The 21,605-nt window shown below is 48.5% G+C and overlaps 3 protein-coding genes across 3 annotated transcripts; 2 read left to right on the top strand and 1 right to left on the bottom strand.

Annotated features, from left to right (window-relative positions):
• The first annotated feature begins 2,167 nt into the window (after positions 1–2,167).
• LOC123150625 (leucine-rich repeat receptor-like serine/threonine-protein kinase At1g17230) lies at positions 2,168–4,127 on the top strand. The gene is made up of 3 exons (XM_044570465.1): positions 2,168–2,485; positions 2,857–3,577; positions 3,667–4,127. The coding sequence occupies exons 2-3, from the start codon at positions 2,914–2,916 to the stop codon at positions 4,029–4,031; spliced, it is 1,029 nt and encodes a 342-aa protein (XP_044426400.1). The 5' UTR covers positions 2,168–2,485; positions 2,857–2,913; the 3' UTR covers positions 4,032–4,127.
• Positions 4,128–5,153: 1,026 nt separating this feature from the next.
• Positions 5,154–8,092, bottom strand: LOC123150624 (receptor-like protein kinase HAIKU2). Its single transcript, XM_044570464.1, has 3 exons — positions 6,777–8,092; positions 6,345–6,696; positions 5,154–5,632 (listed from the first exon to the last, which is right to left on the bottom strand). Exons 1-3 carry the CDS (start codon positions 7,447–7,449, stop codon positions 5,434–5,436), a joined length of 1,224 nt encoding a protein of 407 aa, XP_044426399.1. The 5' UTR covers positions 7,450–8,092; the 3' UTR covers positions 5,154–5,433.
• A 7,734-nt stretch (positions 8,093–15,826) lies between these two features.
• Positions 15,827–18,745, top strand: LOC123154331 (receptor-like protein EIX2). The gene has a single exon (XM_044573089.1). The coding sequence runs from the start codon at positions 15,827–15,829 to the stop codon at positions 18,743–18,745; it is 2,919 nt and encodes a 972-aa protein (XP_044429024.1).
• Positions 18,746–21,605: the final 2,860 nt, after the last annotated feature.

The raw sequence follows: 21,605 nt of genomic DNA, 5'->3' as shown, positions 1-21,605 counted from the left end.
GCCCGCTTTAGGACAAGCACTGACAAGCAAATTAGAGACCTCGGAATGGCGTTTCCGAACCGGACTGTTCGGTAAACCGGCGGAGGACCGAACGGTGCGGCGAGCTTCGTGTTGTTGGGTCTTCATAAGAAGTTTAGGATCCAAATAAGCAAGTGGATGAGAAAATTTAACTTTCCGGTTTTCCTGACGGATTTTTTGTGAAGGCAAAGCTTCTGAATTGGAAGAGAGAACAATTACCTCGGCAACATCCGCGTGGCTGGCTTCGACATCATCCTGACAAATATCATCATCAATAAGACGCATGAAAAATAAACCAAGTGAGTCAAGCTCTACCTCAAAGTCCGAATTATCCACCTCATCGTCAGGAGCCGGATTAGAAGAGGCAGTGGTTCTTTTCTTATGGGCAGTCTAAAGATGCACTGCTACCTCTTGAGCTTGCGTTGGATTTCCCCGAAAAGGAAAGGATGATGCAACAGAGTAGCGTAAGTATTTTCCTCAGTTTTTGAGAACCAATGTATCAATCCAGTAGGAGGCCACGCTCAAGTCCCTCGTACCTGCACAAAACGATAGCTACTCGCAACCAACGCGATTAGGGGTTGTCAATCCCTTCACGGTCACTTACGAGAGTGAGATCTGATAGATATAATATTTTTGGTATTTTTGGTATAGAGATGCAAAGTAAAAAGTAAAAGGCAAAGTAAAAAGCAAAACAAGATTAAAGTGATGTAGATTGATATGATGAGAATAGACCCGGGGGCCATAGGTTTCACTAGTGGCTTCTCTCAAGAGCATAAGTATTCTACGGTGGATGAACAAGTTACTGTTAAGCAATTGACAGAATTGAGCATAGTTATGAGAATATCTAGGCATGATCATGTATATAGGCATCACGTCCGTGACAAGTAGACCGAAACGATTCTGCATCTACTACTATTACTCCACTCATCGACCGCTATCCAGCATGCATCTAGAGTATTAAGTTAAAAATAGAGTAACGCTTTAAGCAAGATGACATGATGTAGAGAGATAAATTCATGCAATATGAAATAAACCCCATCTTGTTATCCTCGATGGCAACCATGCAATACGTGCCTTGCTGCCCCTTCTGTCACTGGGAAAGGACACCGCAAGATCGAACCCAAAGCTAAGCACTTCTCCTATGGCAAGAACTACCAATCTAGTTGGCCAAACCAAATGGATAATTCAAAGAGACTTGCAAAGATAACTAATTATACATAAAAGACTTCAGAGAAGATTCAAATATTATTCATAGATAGACTTGATCATAAACCCACAATTCATCGGTCTCAACAAACACACCGCAAAAAGAAGATTACATCGAATAGATCTCCACAAGAGAGGGGGAGAACTTTGTATTGAGATCCAAAAAAAAGAGAAGAAGCCATCTAGCTACTAACTATGGACCCAAAGGTCTGAGGTAAACTACTCACACTTCATCGGAGAGGCTATGATGATGTAGAAGCCCTCCGTGATGACGGCCCTCTCCGGCGGAGCTCCGGAACAGGCCCCAAGATGGGATCTCGTGGATACAGAAAGTTACGGCGGTGGAATTAGGTTTTTGGCTCCTATTCTGATCGTTTGGGGGTAAGTAGATATATATAGGAGGAAGGAGTACGTCGGTAGAGCACCGAGGGGCCCACGAGGCAGGGAGGCGCCCCCGCCCCCCACCCTCATGACCGCCTCTTTGACTCCTTGGAGTAGGGTCCAAGTCTCCTGAATCACGTTCGGTGAGAAAATCACGTTCCCGAAGGTTTTATTCCGTTTGGACTCCGTTTGATATTCTATTTCTCCGAAATACTGAAATAGAAAAAAAAACAGCAATTCTGGGTTGGGTCTCCGGTTAATAGGTTAGTCCCAAAAATAATATAAAAGTGGAAAATAAAGCCCAATATAGTCCAAAACAGTAGATAATATAGCATGGAGCAATCGAAAATTATAGATACATTGAAGACGTATGAGGCATCCCAAGGTTAATTCCTGCTTGTACTCGAGTAGGTAAATGATAAAAAGAGATACGTTCCCCTCACCGTCCTTCCCAATCTCCACCCATCCATCCATGTACTGCCCGCGTTGGTGTCGGCGGGAAGGCCGCACGCCGTCGATGTGGTTGGGGCGGCGAGAGAAGGGTGGCCGTGCCGTCGTGGCGTCGTGGGAGGCGACCGCAGGAGACGGCGCGGTGTGCACCTGCCTGTACGGCCCGATGAGGCAGCGGCGGCGGCCGGGACGCACTACGACTGCCGCGGGTCGGCCTTCCGAAGCCGACTCCCTCACCGCTTGGAGCTCCCCTGCCCCGTACTGCCACTTCGGCCTTCTTCTCCAACTCCGACGGCCTTCATCTTCAACGCCGGTGACCCACTGTCAGATTCCTCCTCTACGTTTCCCCTCAGCTAATTTGGTGCCTCCTCTCTGCTATCTCTGTCTCTCCGAAGCCCTGAATTGAAGACCCCCTACAATAGAGCAGCAGGTGAGATACAGCTACATTCTGAATGCTATCATGTGTCTGCACCAGATCCCAGTGGAGCATCGTCTTGTTGCAACCATAAGACCCTGTTTGGAATGGGTGTAAAATTTTTGTGTGCACCACACAAATTTTGGTGCAGGCTACAGCCAGTTTAGCATCATTTCACTAGTTTTATCCTTGTATCGTCTATGAAGAACCATGCCTGTCTCGTTGTCTCTCACTCAAAGTTTGAAGGAAGATACTCAACTATTTCAAAAGGCCCAAACATTCTTCACATTCACTCATCTTTGTCATGGCTGTCAACATTTGGCTTTCAAACTAATTACCAACATGCATCCCTCTCTATCTCTCATAGTTAAATAATTCGTGTGCAGATTGACTGGTTGAGCACCTTTGACGCCAGCTTCTTCCCTGCTTCGTGGGTTCTGAAAATGGCCGGATCACGGCTGTTCCGGCGCAGCAGGTGTCCTGTGGCAACACTGCTGCCGATTGTGCTCAATGATCAAGGCATAGTCGATAGCCTTACTGAAAATAATCAGAGAAGCATGTGGGCTAGCAGAAGGATAGGGGAGGACAAACAACTCTACTTAGTCCATGTTCAGGGCACTGCTGGCATCGGTCACCCAACCACGCTGGTTGTCAAGAAGTTCCAGAACTCGGACGGAATAGTGGATGGTAATCTGGAGAACTGCTGCAAGTCGGAGATGTTCCTGTTAGCCAGCATCCGTCACGACAACATCGTCAACATCCTACACTTCATCCAGAGGGAAAATGCAATCATGCTTTTTTACACGTACCAGGTGAACGGCAGCCTTGACCAGTGGTTGCAGCGGCGGGAGGAGGGCGACCTGCCGCTGAGCTGGCCGCAGAGGAAGGCCATCGCCATTGGAGTGGCCCAAGGGCTCTGCCACTTGCACCATGGATGCAATAGACCGATTGTCCACCACAACATCACCTCTATCAACATCCTGCTCGATCAGAATTTCAAGGCCGTGATAGCCAGTTTTGGTGCTGCCCAGATGAACATGGCCGGGCTGAACCAACCATTGCCTATCGTGGGGACTTTGTTTGGTAACTTTGGGTATGCAGCTCCAGGTAGCGGTTCATGTACTGAGTTTTTTTTAATTCCATCTTATAACTAGTGTGGTCATTTACTAACTAGTCATATAAATGATTAATGTCAGAATATGGGAGGGCTGCAAGCCAGCTGACGTTGAAGGTAGACACATACAGCTTTGGTGTGGTGCTGCTGGAGCTCATCACAGGGCGGGTGGCCAATGGGGTGGATGGTCAGTTGGCCATATGGGCTCGTGACAACTGCAGTGAGCTGATGGCAAAGAAGCTGGAATGGTTCAAGATTGCTGTGGACAAGGGCATCCCAGATCAAGCACGGTACATGGAGGAGATGGCGACCGTATTCAGACTGGGTGTGGATTGCACTGTCGATGATCCGCAGCAAAGGCCGTCCATGCAGATGGCTCTCAAACGACTCCGCCACGGCTGTGGGCGTGGACGATTCGGTGGCCTTCTCACCTGCTATAACCTGTAAGGCCGCTGGCTAAGCCAAGTTCCTTAGTTACTTTTAAAAAAGGAAAAAGTAAAGGCCTTCCCTACTGTTCATGTGAAATGAAACACCCCTGATTGCAATGAGAACCTTTATATCAAAATGTTGCCTTCTCTCGTAATAGTGTTTGTTCTTGCTTTTATCCGTGCATGATGTGGTTGCATATTTTGAGAACAGGAAGATTTTCACAATGCTACAGAAACACTGTTTATTGTGTTCCTGACTGCTTCACACTTGCGAAGTAACACCTTAAGTTGGCAGCGGAACATTTGATGTTTCTGGAAACAAAATCTTCAATTTTTAGTAAGTATTGTCACTGTAAATATTTGCAGTAGAACCAATTTATGATCTTCTTGGGCACCTGATGGAAAAGAACAAATGCAGAACACGACTATTTAACAAATGCAGAACAGCTGATAGGCTGTAGTACTGAATGTAACCACCCCCCATGAGTAGATGTATATATACGGATTGCGGATTGCGGTTTAGTCTGTATGGTGAGTCTATGAAAGATTTTGTTGTTTGTGTTTGCTTGAATATAAATAATTTAGCGGTTGTGTCAATCTCCATTTTTTCATGAATTGTATCGGGTGCATACTTTACTTTTTTCAGATACATCACTAGTGAGGATGTTATCTAAGTGAAAAAAGGTAAAGTGGCATGTGAGGTCTGCTCAGCTGATGAACTGATATTGACAGAGCTTATGTTCTGTGGTACTTTGAAAAGTTTGAAGTGTATGCTACTCCAGATCAGATGGTGGCTCTGCTTTCTTTTTGCTTGGCAAGAAAAGCTTCAGGATGCCCCAAAGCCAAGGGAGGAGCTTGACCTGCTCTTCTACCGGTTGCAAGGGACAGGGAAAATGGTTGCGAACTTCCCGCTTGAATGCAAGGTACCTAACATACTAGCACTCACCATCTTAAATTCGATGCTATAACGATAATACTATATCTTCAAAAGTCTAACGCCGAATTTCTAAAACTTGTTGATCTTCCATTGGCGACAACAAATCTGGATCCATGTGGAGTCATTCTTTTTAGGAGAAAAACCATTAAAGAAGACAGAACCTTAGCTAACAACAGTCAGAGCACATGTTCTCCTAGCTAAAAATAGCAGATACTACATGGAGCCTCTTGTGATGTCCCCAGGTAGCACTACAAGATTAACCTGGAACTCATTCCACACAAATAATAAGATACTATCACCTGACACCTGGTATCCCCAGGTACTGAACTCATTCCAACACAAAGATACTATCACCTTTACTTCCTCGAGCCACAAAATATTTCTAGCCTGTAAATTGTTTATCAATCTAGAAAAGGACTTACCTACATAGCAAGAAATTCAAACTGTCTTTTGCTAAAGTTGACATCCCTCTTGATCATATTGATCACGTCCTTTTGACCCCCACGGTTTTGGGGCACCCTGAAGCTTTTGTTGCCAAAAAAAGCAAGAAAGCAGAGCCACCATCTTTTTCTACTATAGCATCCTTCAAAGTATCACTGAACATAAGCTCTGTCAATGCCAGTTCATCCGCTGAGCTGATCTCACATGCCACTTTGTCCTTCACTTGGACTACATCCATGTATCTGAAACAAAAATGACGCCGATAAGAATTCATGAAAAGAAATGGATATTGACACAACAGATAAATTCTTTAAATTCAAGCAGACAAGAACAACAAATTCTTTCACAGAATCACCATACAAACTAAACTGCAATTTACAAATTACAATCACTCAGATGGGGAGGTTACATTCAGTACTACAGCCTACCAGTTAGTGATCATCCAATTTAGTAAGATAGTTGTGTTCTGCAATTGTGGTTTTCCATCAGGTGCCCAACAAGATTATAAATTTACTCGCCTGAAAATGTTACAATGGGAATTCTTACTAAATTTCGCGACATCAGAAACATGAGAATGCTGTGCTTCCTACTTAACTCGGTTTTCTGTAACAAGAAAGTTCATTTGGCAAGTTCCAAATCAGCAATCACTCCAAAGATTAACATATTAAAGATCCAACAGAAGTGTGACTTTGTATATGCATGTGTAGAGCAGCCAGGAACACAACAGACTCTGTTTCCATAGCATTATGAACATCGTGCACAGGTAAAAGCAGGTAAAGGACATTATTGTGGGAGGAAGCAACATTTTGATATATAAAGGTGCCTACTGCAATCAGGGATATTCCTTTTTATTTCATTTTTCATGTGAACAGTAGGAAGGGGCCTTGATTATTTCTTTTCTTTTATTTTATTTTTAAAGTAACCAAGTCACTTGCTTTTAGCCTGTGGCCTTACAGGTTGAGGAGGCCAAGGAATGGACCACGCCCACGGCTGCGACGGAGTCGTTTGAGAGCCATCTGCATGAACGGCCTTTGCTTCGGATCCCCAACGGTACAATCCACACCTAGCCTGAACACCGTCGCCATCTCTTCCATGTACCGTGCTTGATCAGGGATGCTCTTGTCCACGACAATCTTGAACATTTTCAGATGGTTTGCCATCAATTCATTGCAGTTGTCCCGAGCCCAAATCGCCAATAGACCATCTGCTCCATTTGCCAACTTCCCTGTGACTAGCTCTAGCAGCACCACGCCGAAGCTGTAAATGTCTGCCTTCTCTGTCAGCTGGCTTGCTGCGACACCATACTCTGCAATTAATCAGTAGTAGTTAGAAGGCCAAGTTACTTAACAGTAGAATTCCATTGCGTGGATCGATCGCCTGCCATACCTGGAGCTACATACCCAAAGTTACCAACAGGAATCTCCGTGATCGGCAATGTTTGGTTAAGCCCGGCGATGTTCATCTGCGCAGCGCCAAAGCTGGCTATCACGGCCTTGAAATTCTGATCAAGCAAGATATTGTTAGAGTTGATGTTGTGGTGGACAGTCGGTCTGTTGCATTTGTGGTGCAAGTGGCAGAGCCCTTGGGCCACACCAATGGCAATGCCCATCCTTTGTGGCCAACTCAGCGGCTGCTCGCCCCCCTCCCGCCGGTGTAGCCAATAGTCAACGTTGCCGTTCACCGGGTACTCGTAGACGAGCATGATGGATTCCTCCCTTTGGATGAAGTGTATGACATTGATGACGTTGTCATGACAGATGCTGGCTAATAGGACCATCTCCGACTTGCAGCGGTTCCTGACATTGTCATCCACCAGTAGTGCTGGGTTCAGGTTCTGGAACTTCTTGACAAGCACCGTAGTTGGGAGACCGATGCCAGCAGTGCCCTGAACATGGACTCCATACAATTGGCCGTCCTCCCCTATCCTTCTGCTAGCCCACATACTTGTCAGATTATTTTCGGTAAGGCTGTCGACTATGCCTTGATCGTTGTACTTGATAGGCCGTTGTGTCGCCGCAGGATGGCTGCTGCGCTGGAACCACAGCGATGATCCGGGCATTGAGAGAGAGAGAGAGAGAGAGAGAGATGCAATGTTAGTGATTAGTTTGTCAGCACCACAAAGACGAGGGAATCTGAAGAATTGGTGTGCCTTTTGAAATAGTTGAGGATCTTGTGAATAATTCTCTGCAAGTGAGGATGGATAACTGGCGCAAATCAGATGGTTGATAGTAACATTCAGAACCCAGCCGCTGGATCTCACTCACCTGCCGCTGTAGTGGAGTATAGGAGCTGTTCAATTCAGTTAGCGTTGCTTACTATACTACTACCAGTTAGTAGAAGAGAGGAGAGCAGAAGGATGAAGGTGTGCGCGAAAGGGGTCTGAAGGCGGGTCACCGGCGGTGGAGATGGAGGTGGTCGGAGCCGGAGAAGACGGGAACGCCAAGCGGTGAGAAATTCGGCTTCGGAATTGACACGGGACGGCGTATAACGGCCAGCCGTGGTGCCGTCCGACCATCTATTCGTGGGCGCAGCAGCCGGCGGCGCCGTCTCGGGCTCGCGGTTGGCCGCCACACACGACGGCACGGCCGCACTCGTGTCCCCGTCCCACCTCGCGTGCCAAACAACCACAGCGAGCGTCGACGACGTCTCCATCGTCTCCTCCAGATCCACAGCGGGCGGCCTTCCCGCCGAAGCCAACGCCGAGGGAGAGGGACCGTGGATGGGTGTGGATTAGGGTGGGGGAGAAGAAGCAACGACCATGACTAGGAGGGAGTTTTTTTGGACTAGCCATAGTGAGGTGACGCAGGCAGGCAGCAAGACTCTCCTTCCCTTCCCACCACCAATTGATTTTGTCTGCCTATGATCCATTGCTGACTCAAATTTGGGACATGTTTGCGTCGGCGCGGACACGGGTGACGACTGTCCTTCTTCCCCCGGTCCGTCAGTCGGTGTCATATTGGCCATTCCTCCTCTTCCATCGACAGCCAACACATTCCGTCCTCGCCGCCGTCGCCCAGGTTGTATGCTACCCAGGCCACTACCCGTACCCACATACCTCATCTACCAGCACACTGCACCCGACGACCATTCTTGTCGGCGTTGGTGGACTGTTTTCGCGCCGTCGTAACACCCCCACGTCCACGCCACCACCCTCGCCTCTGTTGCTGCTAGCAACGCTCCAAGCTCAGCTACCTTGCTTGCCGGTTCCCACCACAGCCGTGTCCACGTCGACAGGCCTGCTGCCTGGTCTGGAAGAGACATGTGCTCTTCACCGTCCGACTTCTTCCACCGCGCCCGCAAGGAGTTCGACGTTCCGCCTGCAAGGTACAAATGGATAGTGGTGATGAGTGCTTTTTCAGCAACTTCATTGCGATTCGGATGATTCTCGTCCGACGATGAGAAGATTATGGTTGCTACTTCCGGTTTTTTTGTTTATTTCGTTGCACCCTCAGATGGGCCGGCCCAGGAGTGCGGAGGCTACATTTTTTTTGGTTTTCTTTCTGTTCTTGTTTTTTGCTTTATTTTTTACTTGTTTTCACTTTAATATATCGTACATATATGTACAAAAAACACTCTCCGAAAAAAACATTTGGAAAATGTTGAACAAGTATTCGAAAAATGTTGAATAAGTATTACAAAATGTTGAACAAGTATTTGAAAATTTTCAATAAGTATTCCAAATGTTGAACATGCATTTGACAAATATTGAATAAGTATTAAAAATTATTGAACAAGTATTTAAAAAATGTTGAATAAGTATTACAAAATGTTGAACAATTACTTAAAAAATGTTGAATAAGTATTTGAAAATGTTCAATAAGTATTCCAAATGTTGAACAAGTATTTGACAAATATTGAATAAGTATTAAAAATTGTTGAACAAGTATTTGTAAAATATTAAACAAGTATTTGGAAATGTTGAATCAGTATTAAAAATGTTGAAAAAATAATTGGAAATATTGAATAAGTATTAAAAAAATGTTGAATGTGTATTTGAAAAATGTTAAAATTTTATTATAAACTGTTTAATAAGTATTAAAAATTCTGCAAAAAATTAAAATGTTGAATAAGTATTTGAAAAATGTTGAACATATATTTTAAAAACTGTTGAATAAATATTAAAATGTTGAACAGGTATTTAAAAAAAATGACGAATATGCGTTTGGACAATGTTGAACGTGTATATAAAAAACGCTGATCCCTTAATAAAAAATGTTTTTGACATATACGAAAATGTAGAGTGAAAACGAGAACAAACTAAGAAAAAACAAAAAATGAAGAAGAAATGTTAGACGTGTATTTGAAAAACATTGTTGACATATAAAAATGTAGAGTAATAACCAAAAGAACAAACAAAACCGAAAAAGGAGCAAAAAGAACAAAGAACAAAGAAACAAAATGCAAAAAAGAATGAAAAAATGGAGAAAAAAAGAAAAAGAATCAAAATAAAAGAAAAAAGTAGAATAAAGAAAACCAATGAAAATGCAAAAGGAATAAAAAATCTGTGAAGACTTCGAAAGAAATGTAAAAAATCTGTGAAGACTTAGAAAGAAAAACAACATTGGCTGCAACTTTTCTGAAGAATCAACATTCTGTAATTAGGCATCCATTATATGTGTAATGTGTTGTTACAAGTTAACAAAATACTACGTACGTACAACAGATGCTTAGCCCGCTACATGAGATTAAATGGTGCTGCTAAGTAAGGTTGATATCCTGCTTGTTTGCAAGTCAGCAAGGTTGTGGACTGAATTTGTGCCTGTCCAGTGTACAGTTAGCGATGAACCTGGGTCAGAAAAATAAGAAACAAAACGGCTGGAATGCTGGGCGATCGGCCCGCCGTCGACCCCCTTTCTGCTTGTGCCGCGGCGTCCACCCGGTGGTGCATCCGCTCCCTGCCCGGTCAGGTATCGCCCTCTGCTCATCGTTGCAGTTACTTTTTGTGACGGACAGAGAAAGTTCAGAGCTGGTTTACTGTTCATTGGGAACTTTAAAAGAGGAGTTTCTTGTTACAGATAATAATTGGGGCAAGTAAGAAGCACAACATTCTCATGTTCCTGGCAACAAAATCTTGAATCCTTAGAGAGTATTCGCACCGTAAATATTTGCAGGAGGACCAATTTGTTTCTATCTTCGTCCGCACCTGATGGAAAAGAACAAGTGCAGCCCGGTCCTCAATGGCCTGCTTCTCCGGGACAACCACAGCAACATGGAACCAAAAAAAGCTCTTCCCATATATCCAAACCTGATCCAAACATGAGTGATGAGTCTCTAGGTAGGTGAAATATAATCAACTATATATATGTGTGTCCAAACACTTGAAATTATCTTCACTTACATACCGATCAGTGAGCTGAGGAATGGAGAGAAAAGACTGCACCTCTGCTAAACCAAGTGGTGCTGTTCGCATGCACGTAGGGCAAATTCACTGACTGGGGATGTGTGTCACACGTAGAAATTCTCCATTCCTGACGTGAACTTGGCAAAAAGGAAAACATGTGTATATGCTTGCTCACAGGGTTGCTGTCAGGTTGCCAGTCACTCAGGAAACATGGACTGAAATTGCTAACAGTTGCCTGCTGGTAGCGGCACAGAGACGGATCCATCATCTTCCTCGCCATGCGTACCACCAGTGCCAAGCTCCTGCTAACAGAATTTCACATGTAACTAATACACTAATAAACAACTATCTGAACCGTCATGCTAACAGCATTTCACATGTACTTCAACCACAATTATTTAAGTGTTTTGAATATGTTCAACAAAAATTCATCTCATCTGCTGAGCATGTAAGGTCGACTGGGAATGGTATCGTGTTCGTCTGCAGACTTCCACTTTCTAGTGAAGCGTCCAATTGATGGTGTTTCAACAAGTCAGGTTAAACAAAGCCATGAAAGAGCCAAGTCAGGTTAATCAAGTCCTCCCTAATTGGTACTCCCTCCATCCCACAATATAAGATGTTTTTACAAGCCATGTTATCTTGTGAAAACGTCTTATATTATGGGACGGAGGGAGTACTTCTGACCAAAGTGTGATTGTAACTGCTGCTATTTCCTTCATGAGTTTTACTTGAGTTAAAAGATGACTTAGAAACATGTAAAATCCTGTATATTATGTGGCATGCTCGCGTACTAAAGAAACTAATGTGGGACGGGTGGACACGGTCCGGGCCGGTCCGAGTTGTCGATTGGACCGGCCGCCGGCGGTCCGGTCCGGACCGGACCGAGCAGGGCAGCGGTCCAGATTCAGGGACCGGACCGGCGGACGAGAAGCTCGGTGCGGACCGGCGGACGAGAAGCTCGGTGCGGACCGGCGGTCCTCATGGTCCCGGTGACGTCCAGTCGCTGCATGTGGGTCCAGGATGTTGGAGAGGTTGTCGGAGAAGCAGCACGGTGGCCGTAGCCAGAGAAGACGCACATGTTGACGGCGCGGCGGCGTGAGGGAGAGGCACAAGAGAGAGAGAGGGAGCGGCGCGGCCGCACGGGGGAGAGGGGGAACAGCCATGCGAGGGAGCGGCGGTGCTGGGGAGAGGAAGGCGAGGGAGAGGGGGCGGCGCGACGGTTAGGGCATCTCCAGCCGTTGGCCCCCCAGGGGGCGCCTAAAATCGCCGCCTGGGGTGAGCCGGCGCAAAAATTGGGCCTGGGGGCGAGTTGGTCCCCAGCCGCCGGCCCCAGGGCTGCCCCCAGGCACGTTTTAAAATAAAAGAAGTTCGGCGAAGTTCGGCTTAAACACGATAAATTTCGGCCAAACACGATAAATTTCGGCATATTTCGGCGAAGTTCGCGGATTTTCATTACATAGCACATATACATAAACTAATCTAAAGGAAAAACTTGCTGAAGTCGCCGGCGTCGCCGCCATCGTCGTCGTCGGCCTTCTCCTCCTTGACGCGGGCGCCCCTGCTGGACCCCTGCCCGGCGTCGCCATGGCGGACTGGTGGCGGCGCATCATCGTCGTCGTCGTCGCTGTCGCAGATGACGACGACTCCGCCTTCGTCGCGGCCGCGTCGACGCTCCGCGAAGCGAAGCAGGGCGGCGCGCTGGCGCTCCTTCGCCTTCTCCAGACGCTCCTTCTCCATCGCTATGGAGTCCCTGCGCGCCCATTCCAGGGCCGCGTCGTCGTCGTCGAGCTCCGTCGTCACCGGCGCGGCCGGCTCCTTCTTCACCGGCGCGAGCCCCGGCTCCGTCTTTGGCTTGACGAAGCGCGGAGGAGGAGCCGACGAGTAGGCGCGCCGGCCGCCCTCGTTGATGACGATGCCGGCGCTCCGAGTGCGCCGGCCGAGCGGCGTCTCCGCCGCGGGCTCGGCCTTGACGCCGAGCAGGGCCGGAGTGCAGGAGGAGTGCGATGAAGATCGGGAGGAAGAAGAAAAGGAGGAGGACCCGAACCTCCTTGGCGCCCATGGCCCGGCGCGTCGGTGCTGCGCCGGGGCGGCCGCCCTCACCGGGTACGCCAACGGCGGGTCGTTGCCGCCCTCGAGGTACGTCAGCACGCCCTCGAGTGTGCGGCCGGGGACGCCCCACCACAGGTGGCGCCCCTCGCTGTTCTGCCGGCCGCCAACCACCGGCGCGCCGTTGATGAACGCCAAGCGCTGCTGCTGGCGGCGCTCGAAATATGCTGCCCAAGCCGCGTGGTTGTCGGCGGCGTACTGGGGGAAGGAGAGTTGGGCGTCGGTGAGGGAGGCGCGCACGACCTCGACTTCCTCGGCGAAGTACTTCGGCTTCGCCACGGCGTCGGGCAACGGGGGAATGGGCACTCCCCCGGCGCTGAGCCTCCACCCCGTCGGCCCGGCGCGCATGTCCGGCGGCGCCGGGATGTTCGCCTGGAACAGGAGCCAGGACTCCTGTTCGCGGAGCAAACGGCGGCCGAAGCCATTGGCTGCCGCCTCGTCTCCGGGGTAGCGTTCCGCCATGGTGACAGGCTCGGGAGAGGTAGAGAGATAGAGGGAGGGGCTGGGCGGCGGCGCTCGGGAGAGGTAGGGAGAGGGAGGAGCTGGGCGGCGGCGAGGGGCGGGGCTGGTGTGGGCGCAGACGAGTGCAGGCCACCGGCTATATAGCCGCGCCGCACCCGTGTGTACGCGTGCGAGGGAGGGGAGGCGTCGGCGCGCCGTCCCGTGACGCGTCGCCCGTGAGGAATCAATGGCAAGACTGACCGGCGGCAGCCTTGGCATTGATTCCCCGCGGGAACCGAGGCCGTTGGGGGAAGACGAGGCGCCGTGTCGCTGACGCGGCGGACCCGCGGCTGTTTCGCGCCAAAACAGTTCGCGCGCTCCCCAGCGCGCCGGGTTCGGTCTGGGTCCGCCGACACTGTTTTCGGCCCAGGCCGGCGAAAATCGGACTCCTGGGGGCGCGACTGGGCCCTTTTTTTAGGCGAAAAAATCGTGTGGGGAGGCCTTCCTGGGGCGCGGCTGGAGATGCCCTTAGCCTCGAGCGTCCGCAAGTATATTTTTAGCAGTTTTTTTTTTGCATGCAAGTATATTATCCGATCAAACTTATTTCTCTCATTTTTTTTAGCATCAGTATAGACACAAACGCTCATATACACGCACATACACTCACCCCTATGAACGCATACACGCACACCTTACTCGCCTCGTCGTCGACGGGAACGTCTTGAACCCTGGTGGGTTGGGGATACCACTGTTCACCTAACCATCTCAACCACAGATTGGTTCGCTATTTCTCTCATTACTAGCAAATAAAAGGAACAACAGCGAGGAGTTGTCGCGGGAAGCGTCTAAATTATCGGATCGAATCATGTTTATCTTATTCTCTCTATATATTTCCTGTCGACTGATTAAAAGGAAAAACCAAACGGTAGGGCGTGACTGCCTCTTGCCCCTGTGTGACTCTCAGATAATCACGGGTGTGATGGCGTGTTCTTTCTATTTTCTGTTCTCTTCTACCTCACGCACGACTTGAGTTTTCTTCTTTGTTCGACTCAATAAACGGAAACAAATCAAGAAGGGGCGCGCCCATGCAGGAGAGAGACGGCGGGGCGTGGTCGTCGATCACCCAGCGCGCGGATCTCGCCGGCCAGAGCGTGTGGTGGCCATGATGACGAGGAACGGCCTGCAGCGCGCTTCGGTCCGCTCGGTTGGCTCGGTCAAAGACCGGACTGGACCGACAAAATATCGGGCCCAAATTCTGTAACCGGACTGGCTAATTTCTTCAACGGGCCAGGACCGAACGGTCCGGTCCCAAACGGGCCACGAGCGGGCCGAAAAGCCCGCTCGCTCCGTCCAGCCTGAGCCGTAATCCTGGGTCTGAAGTTTGCTGTGCTTTGCCTCTTTGTGCAGGGGATTGTTTCGGCTGTCAGATCTCTCAATAGTAGGCCTGATGCCATGAAAAACTGGCAGTATGTTTACTTGTTACACAACTAGTAGAATGCACAACTCTTTCAGTATTCTCCTTACTCTATTTCTCTTTGCTCAATGACCAGAGCTGCACAACCAACTAACACAAGACCCTTGATGATTGATGAACCAAACGCCACTAAGAAAATGGAAGGCCCTAGATTAACCACACCCATTTAGGTGGTAGATGAACCTTTATTTCCTACAAATTTCAGTTGTCAGATAATTAATTATACATTCCCCTCGTACGGCCATTGAAGCAAAAGTTCTCTTGATGGAATCAAAATGCAAACTGAACCTATTAAATTTTAAAACCTCAAGAGTACATGCTAAGATATTTTGTGACCAGGATCTTGCGATAACATACTTGTCCTTTTTACATTACAAAGCTGGTCAGTTCTGGCCTTCCGAAATCTTGAAATGTCCAGTACTCTAATGCTTGTACAGTAGAACACTGACTATTAACATGCTTTCAGCATCTCAAATCCTGCAACTATGTGTGACAATGCTGATAAACTTTTAGAATTATTAATGTTGCTTTGATAATTGAAGTTTCCTTTTTCTCATCCTCAGCAAGGAGCTTTTTTTTTTTTGCGGGACTCAGCAAGGAGCTTGAAAACACTTACGAATGCCACCATACATACCCTGAGCTCCTGGCCTTTCAATCATTGTACAATCCTGCAGAAATTTTCATTAGCCTACTTCTAAGGGACAGCTGCAGCAACAAGGACTAAAAGAAACAGTAAAACTACACTGAAATTATCTTCACTTACATATCGTTCAGTGAGCTGAGAAATGGAAGGAAAAGCCTGCACCTGTACTAAACCACGTGGTGATGTTCGCTTGCCTAACATGCACGTCAGTCAAATTCACTGGACGAATTCAGGCCTTGGATGTGTAGAAATTCTCAGTTCCTGACGACCTTGGCCAGAAAACATGTGTACGTCCTTGCTCACAGGGTTGCCGTCAGATTGCCAACAAGGGAACATGGACTCAGTCAGAAAGATGGATTTTTTTTTTGCTTACAATTGCCATGAAACTCCGTTCGTAGCGGCATAGAGATGGATCCATCATCTTCCTCACCATGCGTCCCACCACTGCCAAGCTCGTGCTCATATGCGTCCTAGCTGCCGCCGACTTGCTGGCCTCCGATGCACTTCAGCTCGGGCCAGCCGGCGGTTCCGCTGGCGCAAGCTGCATACCACGAGAGCGGGATGCCCTGCTATCCTTCAAGCGCGGCATCACCAGCGACCCCATGGGCATCCTTGATTCTTGGCACAAGGAAGACTCCTGTCAGTGGAGAGGCGTGAAGTGCAGCAACCGGACCGACCGTGTCCTTAGGCTTCATCTTCGTAATGTGCTCCTTGATGGGTTTTACGGAGACACGGCTTTGGTTGGCGAGATAAGTAATTCTTTGCTCTCCATGGATCGTCTAGTGCACCTTGATCTTAGCATGAATTGCCTCGAGGGCCCAAGCGGCCACATTCCGGAGTTCTTGGCCTCTTTGACGGGATTGAGATATCTCAACCTCTCCGGCATACCATTTTTTGGCAGAGTGCCCCCTCATCTCGGAAACCTCTCAAACTTGCGGCATCTTGACCTCTCATGCCAATTTCAAAGTATGTACTCAAGAGACATTTCATGGATAGCGCGCATACCTAATTTGCAGTATCTTAGACTGAATTCGGTAAACCTCAGCACAATAGCTGATTGGCCTTATGTTGTCAACATGATTCCTTCTTTGAAGGCCCTCGATCTTGGGTTTTGCTATCTTCCGACCGCAAATCATTCACTCCCACATATTAACCTCACCAAACTCGAGAGGCTTGATCTCTCCGGCAACACCTTTGCCCACCTAATGGCAAGGGGATGGTTTTGGAATTTGACAAGCCTCCAAGATCTCTACCTTTCTGAAACTCAACTGTACGGTCAACCTCCTGATGCACTGGCACATATGACGTCCCTCCGAGTCCTTGATTTTTCATCTAATCATAACATGGGGACGATGACTACAAGCTTCAGAAAACTATGCAATTTGAGAATTCTGGACCTTTCCTTTTGTCAAATTGTTGGAAATATAAAGGATATTGTTGGGAGGATGCCCCAGTGTCCCTTGAACAAACTGCACGAGCTGTATTTGGGCTCCAACAATATTACCAGAATCATGCCGGATCAGATACCACACTTGACCAGCTTAGTCATTCTTGACATCGCTCGGAACAACCTAATTGGAGGCATACCACGAGGGGTGGGGCTGCTCTCTAGATTAAGAAGACTTGATCTCTCTTCCAACAATCTCAGTGGATCTGTGCCATCTGAGATCGGTATGCTCAGCAATTTGACCATGATGGATCTCACACTCAACAACTTGAACGGTGACTTCACTGAAGAACATTTAACAAGTCTAACGAGGTTGAGAAGGTTGCATTTAAGATGGAATTATTTGAGGATTACAGTTGGTCCCGATTGGATACCACCCTTCAGTTTAGAAGAAATAACTCTTGGCTCTTGCCAACTGGGCCCTTTGTTTCCTGCATGGCTTCAATTCCAAGTGGACATTCGATTGATGGATATATCATCCACAGGTATAGTTGATAGGATTCCTCACTGGTTCAGCACTACATTTGCAAAGGTCACAGATCTGGACATCTCCAACAATGAAATCAGCGGCAGGTTGCCAATAAACATGGAATTCATGTCACTGCAATATTTCTCAATCAATTCAAATAACCTAACTGGTGAACTCCCTAACTTACCAACAAATATTACCTCCCTGGACATGTCTAGAAACTCTTTATCTGGAACTTTGCCATCAAACATTGGGACTCCACATTTGATTTCATTAGCTCTGGTTTCCAATCAAATAACCGGTTCTATTCCCGAATCTCTCTGCAAAGCGGAATTCTTGGAATCATTGGACTTAAGGAACAATCTTCTCGAGGGACAACTTCCTTGGTGTTTTGGGGTGAAGGACATTTCCTTTCTCATGTTGAGTAACAATAGTTTCTCTGGCAACTTCCCACCGTTTGTAAAAGACTGTAGACGATTGGAGGCTCTAGATCTATCACGTAATAGTTTTTCTGGAAGGTTGCCATTGTGGATTGGAGATTTGGTTGAATTACGATTTTTGCGTCTAAATCAGAATATGTTTTCCGGAGAAATCCCAGCTACCATCTCAAATCTTAGTCACCTTCACCACCTGAACCTAGCAGGCAATGGCTTATCAGGTCCCATAACGTGGCATCTGTCAAATGTGACGGGCATGACAGGAAAATATGTAAAGGATTATATGTTCGACTCAATACCTTATGGCAGTTACTCGCATAAGTTGCGTACATATAGTTTTTCCTCTGTGGTCGTCAAGGGACGTGAACTTGATTATGATATTCACATTATGGATTTGGTGAGCATTGATTTATCTTTCAACCAATTAACTGGGAGAATACCAGAAGAAATAGTAGCTCTTGATGCGTTGATAATCTTGAATCTATCGTGGAACCAATTGAGTGGGAAAATACCAAATAAGCTTGGGGCCTTGCATGCTCTGGAATCACTTGACCTCTCAAGGAACATGCTTTCTGGCAGAATCCCTCCGAGCCTGTCAGATATAACCTATTTGAGCTACTTGAACTTGTCTGATAACAATCTAACAGGGAGAATACCATCAGGACATCAGCTCGACACCCTCTACACACAGCAACCTTCCATGTACAGTGGCAACAGTGGTCTATGTGGGCCTCCTCTTCCGAACAGTTGCCCCGGAAAGAATGTTACAAGGCAAGATGATCAAAAAAGGAATGAACATTCCTTTGAACCAATGACCTTTTATTTTGGACTCGCTCTGGGATTTGTTTTGGGTCTCTGGGTGGTGTTTTGTGTCTTGTTGTTTAAGAGAGAATGGAGGACTGCTTATTTCTGCATGGTTGACAAGACATATGATCAGATGTATGTGTTTGCCGTTCTTACATGGAAAAGCTGGACAAGAAAGAGGACTACAAATTGAGTAACAAGAGCTCAGAATAAGCATGAAGAAGCATAGTAGGCTGAGATTTTTATTTGCTTGAAGTTAATGTAAAGGATATTGATGATTTGTAATTGTCTATGTGTGTATGATAATACTTTTGAACTCCTGTATTTGCTACTGCTCAGATGTTGTGCTGATTGTTAGTTCTATAGCTTCATGGTTTAGAGATTCACAGTTGGCATAGCTTGTATGGGACTCCTGTATTTCTTTGCTTGAAGTTATTATAATGTATATTGATTATTCCTTCAAGTTAATGTAAAGGATGATTCCTAATTGTTGTACTCCCTCCGTCCGAAAATACTTGTCATCAAAATGGATAAAAAGAGATGTATCTAGAACTAAAATACATCTAGATACACCCCCTTTTATCCATTTTAATGACAAGTATTTTTGGACGGAGGGAGTATATGCTTGTATGACAATACTTTTGAACTCTTGTATTTGCTATTGTTCAGATGTTTGTGTTGACTGGTTTGTTCCATAGCTTCATCGTTTCACAGTTGGCATAGCCTGTATGGGACTCTGTTTTTCTGTTGTCTAGTAGAGTACTGGATGTGAGTAAGAGGAAAGTTAATGGTGTCATTGGCGGACATCATCTCCTCATGTTGAAGAAATCTGTGGCATATTTAGACAGCAGCGACACCATGGCCTGGAGCCATTTTCCTCTCTGTAATCTGGAGCAATCTGAAAAAATACTGGAGTCACAGGCGTAAACATGATTAAACATTTAAACCTAGCCATATTGCTGACTTTATAGAATACTGCAGTCTGCAGCTGAACCCACAGGGACGAAGGTGGGGATGCAGATGCCGTCGGTCTCGATGAAGATCCTGAGTAGGGGCGCCGGGTGGAGCGCGCAGAAGGCACGACGGAAGGACGGCGCCGAGCCAGGTGCGGCAGGTGAGCGCGGCGCGGACGAGGGCCGGCAGGTTCGGCAGGCGGAGGAAGATGTCGAGGAGCAGGTCTTTGCCGAGGGAGAAAATGGTGGTGGACTGGTGGTGGTGATGGACTCGGGTTCCGCCGCACGGGGCGCCGACGGCAGCGAGTCACTCGCCATTGCCGCAGGGGAGTCAAGGTCGGGACGGCCGGCGCTGGGTACGGCGGCGGTGCTGGATGCTGGGGGCGAGGGCGACGGCCAGAGGGTGGGGAATTTTAGCAGGCCGGTAGGAGGCGCGTTGTTTGGGCCGAAATAATTTCCCACAGGCCGAAAACAGAGTCCTTGATACTAAACGGCCCAATCAGAGTAGAGCAGATTCAGTGATGAACTTGTTAAGTTTTACCATTTTTTTTTGAAAAAAGTCCATTTTACTACCCTGAATAAAGTGGGTGGTTCACTTTACCCGCTGATCTATTTTTCCGCTTCTTTTACCCCCAAACAAACCCAAACCGGACAAAACACCCCCTCAGCTGGTAGGAGTGGCGAGCGGGGCGGGGCGGGGGGGGGGGGGGGGGGGGGGGGGGGGGGGGGGGTGGCTGGGCGAAGCAGGCAAGGCCAGGCAGTGGCGGGCGCGGGCCGACGCAGTTAGGCACGAGCAGGGACTGGGGTGAGCGCGAGCAGAAGGGGAGGCTCAGCGGGCGCAGCAGGGCTGCCGGAGCGGGGCCACGAGGACGGGTGCCGGAGCAGGGCTGCGCGGGCGGGGCGCTGCGGCAGCAGAGCAACGCAGGCGGCGCGAGGAATAGTAGCAGGAGGCACGGGCACATGTGAGGGAAGAGGAGTGCTGGCCAAGTTCCCGAGCGCCGGCGAGCTCCGAGCAGCAGCCGGCGCGGGCGAACAATGGTGGGAGAGTAGCGGCATGGGGAGGCGAGGCCATGGAAGGGCGCGAGCAGGTCGCGGTTTGCAATGGCGAGCGGCCGCAGCAGGAGTCAACAGCAGCGGCTAGAGCAGAGGCGGCAGCGGCGCGGCAAGCGGTCAGTGATAGTAGCGGCAGCAGCGGGCACGCACGAGCGACAGCAGGCGGGCGCGGTGACACGCACGCGAGGGCGGCAGAGGGGCAGGACCAGGGTGGGGTGCGGAGCCGAGCTCCCTGTCACCGCATGCGTCAGGAGGAGGACCCATGCCCAGGCCGCGGCGGCCGCGGGGTCGCCGGAGGCGTGGTGCAGCCAAGAATGGCGCGAGGCGGTGGAGTTCCACGCCGAGGTGCTCGGGCGGCACCTCGCCGACGGCCTCCTCGGGCCGTCCTCCTACGCCGTCTACCTCGGCAGGGCCCAGCAAGCGCTCGCACTGCGGGAGCTCGGTGTAGTTGGGGCTGTCGCCGTCGCGACGATGCGCTCCCCGCCGCTCGTCGTCACCTTCGATTGGTGCGAGAGAGAGAGAGAGAAAGAGACCTGACAAGGGGGCCCCACCCAGGTCAAAACCGCCGTTGACTAGTGCCACATCAGTAGCGGGTGGAGAAAAACCAGCCGGGGGGTGTTTTGTCCGGTTTGGGTTTGTTTGGGAGGGGGGGGGGGTAAAAGAAGCAGAAAAATAGATCAGGGGTAAAGTGAACCACCCACTTTATTGAAGGTAGTAAAATGGACTTTTTTCTTCAGAGAAAATTTCATAATTTGTGGTAGGAAGTGCAGGACGAACGATTGCTTCCCTGTGAATCCATGAAAGAAGAGCTTCGATGCGAATCCAATCGTGGAACCATCAATGTGGCGATAATCACTCAAGCTTTGGCACGTCGATTACCACTCTCCCTCAAGTAACACTACATGGTCGTCTGGACTACAGCAAGTGAGAGCGGAAGATATGCCGCGGCGCTGTTCGCTATATCTATCAAACCGGAAAATGAGATACGCCGGAAAGGGAACAACACAGGTAGGCGTGCTGTTGGCTATCTTTATCGATGTTGTTCTT

This window comes from Triticum aestivum, chromosome 7A (assembly GCF_018294505.1).
Source record: "Triticum aestivum cultivar Chinese Spring chromosome 7A, IWGSC CS RefSeq v2.1, whole genome shotgun sequence".
Taxonomy (NCBI): Eukaryota; Viridiplantae; Streptophyta; class Magnoliopsida; order Poales; family Poaceae; genus Triticum; species Triticum aestivum.
The sequence above is the reverse complement of the archived record's forward strand: the minus strand, read 5'-3'. Positions and strand labels throughout refer to the sequence as shown.

Bases quoted from the DNA above. Each gene is read 5' to 3' on its own strand.
- LOC123150624 (XM_044570464.1), bottom strand. From the start codon at position 7,449: ATGCCCGGATCATCGCTGTGGTTCCAGCGCAGCAGCCATCCTGCGGCG. The intron at 6,697-6,776 runs GTATGGCAGGCG...GATTAATTGCAG, and splicing joins CTTTGGGTATGTAGCTCCAG to AGTATGGTGTCGCAGCAAGC. The intron at 5,633-6,344 runs GTAAGGCCACAG...TTTTTGTTTCAG, and splicing joins TTCCTTGGCCTCCTCAACCT to ATACATGGATGTAGTCCAAG.
- LOC123154331 (XM_044573089.1), top strand. From the start codon at position 15,827: ATGCGTCCCACCACTGCCAAGCTCGTGCTCATATGCGTCCTAGCTGCC.
- LOC123150625 (XM_044570465.1), top strand. From the start codon at position 2,914: ATGGCCGGATCACGGCTGTTCCGGCGCAGCAGGTGTCCTGTGGCAACA. The intron at 3,578-3,666 runs GTAGCGGTTCAT...GATTAATGTCAG, and splicing joins CTTTGGGTATGCAGCTCCAG to AATATGGGAGGGCTGCAAGC.